This window comes from Barbatula barbatula, assembly GCF_947034865.1.
Source record: "Barbatula barbatula genome assembly, chromosome: 2".
In the NCBI taxonomy this organism is placed as follows: Eukaryota; Metazoa; Chordata; class Actinopteri; order Cypriniformes; family Nemacheilidae; genus Barbatula; species Barbatula barbatula.
The window spans coordinates 5,907,726-5,916,616 of record NC_136767.1 but is presented as its reverse complement, the minus strand read 5'-3'; the positions used below and the strand labels follow the sequence as shown (position 1 = coordinate 5,916,616).

At 38.8% G+C, this 8,891-nt stretch overlaps 1 protein-coding gene across 1 annotated transcript; it reads right to left on the bottom strand.

Moving 5' to 3' along the window:
- Positions 1-31: 31 nt before the first annotated feature.
- Positions 32-8,656, bottom strand: LOC306909906 (very long-chain specific acyl-CoA dehydrogenase, mitochondrial-like). Its single transcript, XM_079484036.1, has 20 exons — positions 8,115-8,656; positions 7,840-7,906; positions 5,777-5,851; positions 5,466-5,538; positions 4,951-5,015; positions 4,701-4,835; positions 4,398-4,542; positions 4,072-4,201; positions 3,773-3,898; positions 3,448-3,646; positions 2,827-2,931; positions 2,627-2,713; positions 2,459-2,521; positions 2,057-2,158; positions 1,880-1,977; positions 1,730-1,802; positions 1,564-1,636; positions 1,409-1,481; positions 1,243-1,318; positions 32-1,160 (listed from the first exon to the last, which is right to left on the bottom strand). Exons 1-20 carry the CDS (start codon positions 8,180-8,182, stop codon positions 1,023-1,025), a joined length of 1,971 nt encoding a protein of 656 aa, XP_079340162.1. The 5' UTR covers positions 8,183-8,656; the 3' UTR covers positions 32-1,022.
- Between the last annotated feature and the right edge of the window lie 235 nt (positions 8,657-8,891).

Sequence of the window (8,891 nt, the reverse complement as noted above, 5' to 3'; positions counted from 1 at the left end):
GAGGTTGAAAAGAATATACATAACGCAAATATGCAGAATAGACAAAAGGATCACAACGTTTAAATGATTTTACCACACCATCAGCATTGATCTGATGGTACACTGACAAAGTTAACATTAAACCAAAGTTTTTTTCTTGTTGCCAACCCAAAAAAGGCACATCTGTGAAGAACGTGAGAGATTAACCTTCTGTGTGTTACTAAAACAGTCTTAAATCTTAGTAATTATATGCAAATTCCTGTGAGGTTAATATTTAATGATGCAAATCCAAAACTCATTATATGAATCGCATATTTAAGAAAACATGACAGTCTTAGCTAGAAGTGGTGGAGACGTTGAGTATTTTACAGGAATGTGAAGCAGAAGAGGCAGAATCCCAACAAAACCTGAGATCCTTGTCAATATCTAGCTGCTAAGAAAGTACTTTAAGTTGATGTTTGTTTGGATATTACATTTGGTATAACATTTTTGCCCTGAAAAAAAAAAATTGTTCTTGGACAACTGACCATTTAAATAAATATGCCATAACCATGTCTTTTGAGACTGTTAAAACTTAAACGTAAAAGGCAAGATTGATAAGAGTGAGTTAACATGTGTTAGGTGTATGCAAGCTTTCTGTATCTGCCTTAACAGTACTCACTATTGAGCATTATTTTATTTTAAACATGAATAATAAGTGGCAGGACTATTTATAAATTTGAAACAAACACAGCGCAGGGGATGGAGTCTATCTACAAACATCTGAGTAAAAATGTTAGACCAAATGTTGCCCTCCAATAATACATTTAAAGTGTATTGTATTGGACAAAGTCTGAAAACGGCACTGTGAAATGTGTTCAAATACATTTCTACCTTGATTAATGTGATCTTAAAGTCCATTATCTAACATAATTATCACCCAAATACCGTGACCAAGTATATTTCAAGCGATGTCCATTACGGATATGACAAAAGCTTAGATTTCATGCAATACAATCCCTGTACAACAGGCTTGATGTGAACGAAAAGCGAGTTGTGCATGTTCAGAAACCAAGAGGATGAGGAGAGACAACTCCTCCATTTTCCACCACGGAAGTGGAGACATCTCTCAAGTTATTGAAGAGGTTTCTGCTGGAGCTAGACTTAAGGTCCTTGACGTTCTGCATGATTCTGGCATGTGCCTGAGAGAACGGGAGAAAATTATATTTTGAAGAAAATTCCAAGGCCTACATCGTGGGATCCACACAAAACATCCAAGCTCACCTCCACACACCAGGTTTCACACAGTATCTTCTCGTGCTGGGCAGACGGGAGGCCTTGAGTGAGTGAACGGGACGACCTGTATGAATCACATACACATGTTAAGATTAGTGTGATGATGAAACACTTACAGTATGTGTGTGTGCTTGTGTGAAACTGTATGCCTTACCTGGACAGAACTACCACCATAGCGTACAGGTCGATGGCACTGTCTGCGACTCTTTTCAATACAAACTGTTCATCTGTAATGCAGTACAACAACATGAGGAACATTCCAGTGGACCGTTTCATTTCTATTATTGTAGATAAGCAGATTTTTCATACTGATGATCTTTTTGCCGTGTTTTAGCAGAAGCTCCTCCACAGTACCACCAAAGTGCTCTACAGCTTTGACCGCCTGAAGAAGAACGAGAGACACGAATGAGTGATATAGTAAGAATGATAGAAGAAAGTAGTTTATCATAAAAGGATCAGATTTAGTTTTTCTCACCAGATCTCCACTATGAGCCAGCTCTGGGTGAACCGATCCAGACAGACTCAGCCCTGTTCCTAAACCCGCCCTCCTTAAAATAAATGAAAAACGTTCTAATTCCATTATTTATTTTAAAGGGATGAATCATACGTGTTTGTACACACAAACCTCTTGGCTCTTTTGGTGATCTCCCCTGTGAGCAGTCCAACATTGCCGAGCGGGTTCTTCAAAGCTTTCTGTAGATTCTTCAGATGGTTCCCTGCATTCTGAACATAAACTCTTTAAATGAATACATTCTTGTGCAAACATCGCATTAAAACCAGATCTGGGCGAATGTGTAAGAACCTGGAAGCCATTGAGAGCCACAAACAATCGTAGAATATCATTGGTCCCTTCAAAGATCCTGAAGATTCGCAGATCCCTCATTATCCTCTCGACACCAGCATCCTGAACGCAAACACGATAATGTCAGAATGATTCAAGTATGGTGTGACCAGAGGTAATACGATCGGATTTCATCTGATTCATCATATGACATTGGGTGATGAATCAGATGGCACTTTCCTGCGGCTCACTGGTTAGAGCATGGCGCAAGTAACGCCAAAATCATGGGTTTGATCCCATGGGATTGCATATAGACAGAAACAAAAATGTATAGTCCAATGCAATGGAAGTCGCTTAGGATAAAAGCATCTGCCAAATGCTTAAATAAATGTAAAATAATGACTTAATTTCCTTCATTCTCACCTTCATGAAGCCCATTCCTCCCATTACTTGGATGCATTCATCTGTAACGTTCCATGCTGCCTCCTGCCCATGCAAGTGTCATTCATTATAACATAACGTAACAGATTATTAACATAAGATCTAACGTATAGGTAACAGATATAAATCATTTGGAGTTGCAAAACTAACAGAGGCAAAAATCTTGCTGATGGCTGCTTCAATGTGGAACTCTGTAGCTCCACTGTCCATGTTTCCACTGACCATGTATGCCATTGACTGAAAGAAAAAAAATTAAATTAATAACCAATATAAACAATTACAATAAATTGAGTGTCATTGATGGCTTTGTAGTACATGTTATAAGAAACAAAAATGTCTCAGACATTTACCTCAGTGACGTAATGCAGGACGGCCATGCGAGCTATCTTCTCTTGGATAGCACCATACGTGTGGATCTTATTTCCAAACTGAGTTCTGTTAGCAGCGTGATCCACCTGTAGAGATAAAGAATCATTTTGACGTTCCTAGAAAGGTTAAGCAGGTAACAGCATACGGAAAAATATGTATCTTTGTTGTTTGTCAAAATTAGGGTGCTGTTTAGATAGCTTTTATAACATTAACAAGGATTTAACCTGAAGAACTCTTCTAACCTTCGTGTCATTACAAACCTGTATGGGTGACTTTCCTCTGCAAAACACAAAAGAAGATATTTTGGAGAACGTTGCCCCCATTGACTGCCGTTACATTGACACAAAACTAAACAAATATTCTTCTTTTGTGTTCCGCAGAAGAGTTGCATAAAGGTTTTAAATGACACAAGGGTGAATAAATGATGACAAGTTTTATTTTTGGGTGAACAAACCTTTTAACCAGATGCCATACTTATGAGTCTATGTAATTCATTCATTCATTCATTCAAACAACATAAATGTGTTATTAAACCGATTTGACAGTAGATTACAGGGTGTGTTGACAACAGCTTCAGAAACAAGTGAGATGTCCATACTTACAGCTTTAGCGATAGCTCCCTTCATGGTTCCAGAGAGAGCGGCGGCCATGCCGAAACGTCCGTTGTTAAGGATGTTCATGGCCACCTTAAAACCACCTCCGACCTCTCCCAATACATTCTCAACAGGCACGCGAACATTCTCATAATACACCTCAGCTGTGTTGGATGCCTTAATGCCCATCTTCTTCTCTGGCGGTCCACTGCACAGAGAGAAACCGAAAGTGTGGGAGTTTAAAGAGATATAGGTCTAGACAAAATGGCTGTACAGTTTGGATATAGGTGCTACATTGATCAGCCTCTTTCCAATATCCACTTCTATCTCTTACTGTGTGACTCCTCCAAAGCTTCTCTCCACAATGAAGGCTGTGATCTTGTCCTTCATCTCTCCAGTCTTCTCATCCTTCACAGGGGTCTTTGCAAACACAGTGAAGATCTCAGAAATCCCACCATTACTGTAAAAAAGCGATATTACTGTGAGTTATTAAGGACAGACCTGGAACAAGCTCATTTCATATCTATATTCTGTCAAGAGAATCAACAGTGAGCTGAATGTCAACCCTGTGATATACTACATCAATGTGTTAGTATGTTATTGTCTGCCAGTGATGACAAGTCAGTTCCTAACCTGATCCAGATTTTGCTGCCATTGAGGGTGTAATAGGTACCACAGTCAGAGAGCACGGCTGTGGTCTTGATGGAGGCGGCATCAGAACCACTGGCTGGCTCTGTCAGACAGAATGCTGCGATTGTCTCACCTGAACCACATAGAGAGAGCAAGGGAAAGGTTAAAAACAACGAATTTCAAGGTAGTGCAATTATTTTCGTTGACACTTACCAATATACGATACTTATTTTGAGAAAATCATTTTACTCATGGATTGTTGCAGATGGCCTCAAATGAAATGTACAAGCTAACATATGACATTTAAACTCACTGGCAGTGGCACTCACCTGAGGCCAGTTTTGGCAGGTATTTCTCCTTCTGCTGAGGATTACCAAAGAGCAATATGCCCTTAAAGCCGATAGACTGATGGGCACCCAGCGTGATTCCAACACCAAGATCGTGCATTCCTACAACCTCCACAAGCCTGGCATACTGCAGTCACACACACAGAACCTCTATTACACACACAATCTTTTACAGACGGATTCTTTTAAACACCAATATCTTAATAACTCTTAGACTATCATTCTAAATGAACATCTAGATGATGAAAAGATGTGCAACCCCCATTTCAGATGTTCTTTTCTCACCTGAGTGTTGGTGAGGCCCAGACCGCCCAGCTCAACAGGCACCTGCAGCCCAAAGGCTCCCAACTCCTTCAGTCCCTCCATGGTGTGGTCCTCAACCTTCTCCAGAGCATCATTCTTCATGGGGTCATTTACCTCCTGCACATGCACACAGAGTAAGAGAAATAGATGAGAGAAAAGAAAACGCGCACTCATGGAGGAAAATATATTTGATTATGCCCGCCTGGAACAGTTTGATATTTGAGGAACTTACATTGAAGAATTTCGCAACTGGAGGAACAAGCTCCCGCAGGAACTGAGTCTGCTCCTCATTCATTACTACCACAACAAAACAAAAGACAACACTTACTGACATTCACTGCATGAAAAACATCACTGCATCAACAAAATCTACATGTACAGACAGCCATTTGTTATCGCAGAAATAAGGCCCGACAGTGTGATCATCTTGCAAAAATTTTTACGCTTATTTTGCGATATCACAGCCGGCTGCGTGTACATTATCCCGTTTAATACACGGCTACTTGCCACGTGAGAAAAAATCTGGACATATGAATTTGAAATATACCAAATGCTGTCCTTACGTGCGGAAAAGCTTATTTGTATATGTTATTAAAATGATTTGATGCATACAGGTGTGTTATTCGTTTTGAGAGGTTGTTATCTGGGAATAACGGACCTGCAAATGTTGCGACTGGCCAATCAGAATCAAGCGTTCCAACGAGCCGTTTAATAAACAACTATAATACATAAGAACTGAAAATGTACCTGAAGGGAAGGGGAAGACCTGGTCAGTGGTTATCTGGCCCTTAAACATGTTGACAGCAAAAGATTTGGACTCCTTAAAAACAAAGGTTACAAAACTGTAAGTCATATTTACAAGGGATGCACTAAATTTGCCGGTTTCTATATCATTTTTGTCCTCGTTGGGCTCCAGACTGTGGCAAATTGTGCACATTTTGAGGCCATTTTTAAGACAGTGGCAGGATTTTTACAAGCAGTCGCCCGTGTGTGGTTCTTTCTGCATTCATGATTCTCGGTTAAAAACTAAAAAAACATGAAATGTGACGTAACATTACCGCAGCTTTGATGTCTTTCTCAACTTTGGTCTTCAATGCAGTACTGCTGCCCACCTGTGATTTATCCAGTACTGCCTGTAGGAAAGGAGAACAGAGAAACAGACATTGAGAAAGATAAAGTTACGATTATAAGAACAGCGTAAAAAAAAATTTATTGAAGAACATAATCCACATACATGGAACTATATACAAACCATGGGTTGCATTATAGAAAAGGAAGAACATTTAAAAACCTAGAAATATAAAATGATCAATACATCTCATTTTTACAAGGTATGAATGCCTCCACAATGTATACGTATTTATTGCATACAGGGAATTTGTTCTGGCAAGACAAGATTCCACTAGGCTAGATTTAGCGGAATCTTAAAGATGATTGGTTGGCTGTGTCACAGGGGGGTTTTATGGTGACAAATCATTTTTTATTTGTGATGCATTAAATAAATACGTGTATATTTGACAGAACATTAAAAATGTGTTTTATTGTAACTTATATTAGACTTCAGTAAACCCTGTACATATTATTTTTAGCGTAATAATAATAGCGTAAATAATCCTCTTAATACCTACACGGCAAAACCCCCAGAGTTAAATGAACTCTGCTGGGAGTTTATTTGATTCCACACTTTTAGAGAGTTAAAGGAACACTGAAGCAGAGGTCAAGTGAATGAGATAACTAAGGTGATAAATGAAGTGATGATTGATGATTAATGAGGAACACCTGCTGATAACAGACACGATCATTGAATAAACCATGAACAATAAGAAGTCACCATAATAGTGTTTCCTTTTGTTAGGCTCTTATCCTAGATTTATTTATTTTATTTATTTATGGTTAGCTGTAATAGTGTGTTAATAATGCACATGTATAACAGCAAAACAAAGCTAAATATTGTTGTCCACTCACTGATGGTATTCACAGATTTCACTTAGGTTAACTGTAGGTGTGTTTTAGACTTAATTTAGCATTCCTAACTCTGAGATACAGCACTACAGCAAGATATTTTATAATGAAAGTACGCTTTCAATAGTTTAAAAAACCCCACTGCTTGAATCTATTAGACGTGAGGAATCAGTGTATGAATCTCAACAAGGGTGACAGTCAACAAAAGACCGCTTGCTGCAATGCGTGCTGGGTAACATTACATAGTAAAAATGTGTACTCCCAGCATGCATTGCAGCTTAAATAAAAGATATTGCTTTTTTCACCATTATTGAGATTCATAAGCTAATTCTTCATGTCTGAAAGATTTAAAATTAAGTTTTGTTTTTCTGTGAAAATGTGTAGTTTTCTTAGAAGCTATTAGGCCTACTAGACAGCTGTGGCACATAATAGAATCAATAAAAATAACTAAATTAAGTCTAAACAATGACAAGCCTCCAATAATCATCACAACTTTGATGACGCAGTCGCTACGATCCAAGATAATTTGCTTTTGTTCGGCTGTTTGCAACGTGCCTCGAAAACACAGTGTTACATCTAACTAATATCAAGGTTAAGAGCCAAACTAAAGGAAACACTAAACACTATAAGGGTGACTTCTCGTTGTTCAGGTTTTCTTTAGAGATTGTGTTTGTTATCAGCAGGTGTCCCACATTCATGACATTAATGATCTCATTAACTCTGCTTCAGTGTACTTTTTGACACTCTGGGTGAGAATATATAAACACCTGAAGTGTTGCTGTGTACTTGCACTTGTCTAGTGTTTGAAAGTGTAGTTTTAATTTACAACACCCTTGTATTGGTGTGTACATTTTTATAATAAAGTGCATGTGACTAGTGTGTCCTTTAGTTGGGCACTTGGCCCTAATGTGTGTCAGTGTTCATGTTGCATTAACTGAAAAAAAAACTGGGCATTATAAAACTATCATGTGGGTGAACTTTCACCGACTTAAACATGGCGTCACCTTCCATACATACTGACTGCGGTCTATTATTAAACTTCGCGGTTGCCCTCGACCTTGTGCCAGTAGGTCAGACGACGAGCAAATTTAGGTTAATAAATGCAAGTAAAAGTAGTAAGAAACCGACTGGTTATAACTTCAGGGAACATGTCAGTTACCTCAGCCGCTTGAGTGGCATAATAGCGATCATACCCAAGAGCTGGTCTGATGACGTGCGGTTGAAGCCTTAAAAGAACACACAAAAAAACTTGAACAAGCTTAAATGATCATTCGGATGATTAAGCACAATTATTTGCTGCATATGTGTTGATCCGACATTGTTATTCGCATGGACCCACGGATGCCACTGTGGTTACGTTATTTGGATAAATAGATCTGAATAATTACATTGTAATAACGTGATTTAATAGAAAATATAACATTCACAACTCACCCAGTGACGCCAACAGTGAAGCGGAGAGCCCTGCTACACAGGGCTGGGTTCAGTTTGCTTACGATCATATTTATTTGACCGGTTTGTAGGTCCAAACAGCTTGCCAAAAGACTACGTTATCCACCGAATATAAGATGTGCTCGAAGAACACAATCGTGCCTTTATAGTGGGGCTTTTCTTACTTCCTTATCTAATATACCTGCACGTCCTGTACACGCATATTTATATAAACGCTTTGCTTGAACTACACAGGACACGGTTCCTACATTGGTTTAGTAAGACTTGCAAGTACGCTTTGGTAAATGTAGTCTTTGCGGCGCGCAAACGCATTATGGGAAATGTAGTAAAATTACCCAAAGGGCTCATATTTTAAAGTCATCATGCAGTCAAACAGGACAATTATAAGTGTTTTACACGGTGTTGCTGTGATTATTCTAAATGAGTTGTCTGTGCACACCCTTATTTTTTTCTAAATTCATTTCCACTTGTAATCTTTAATCGGAAACGCTCCTCTCCTCCTTTCGACAACAACTCTTCCCAACATGGCGTCGGCAACAAAAAGAGGTAGGACTTACTGACTATCCAATGGCCAGGCATTATTAGCCCGACTTACAACAAACCTATCAAAAAGGGAAGAGCAAAATAAAGCCCCGCCCTCCATCGCAACTTCCGTTTCATGGTGACTTTGAGAATAAAAGTTCAATCAAAAATGTAAAGATGTAATACGTAGGCTAATATATTTTTAAGGGAATAGTTTAACATATTTGGGAAATACAT

Excerpts from the sequence above, each read along its gene's own strand:
- LOC306909906 (XM_079484036.1), bottom strand. The coding sequence starts at position 8,182 with ATGATCGTAAGCAAACTGAACCCAGCCCTGTGTAGCAGGGCTCTCCGC. Across the intron at positions 2,714-2,826 it reads TCCTGCATTACGTCACTGAG|TCAATGGCATACATGGTCAG; the intron begins GTAAATGTCTGA and ends TTTTTCTTTCAG. Across the intron at positions 1,803-1,879 it reads ATCACCAAAAGAGCCAAGAG|GAGGGCGGGTTTAGGAACAG; the intron begins GTTTGTGTGTAC and ends ATTTATTTTAAG.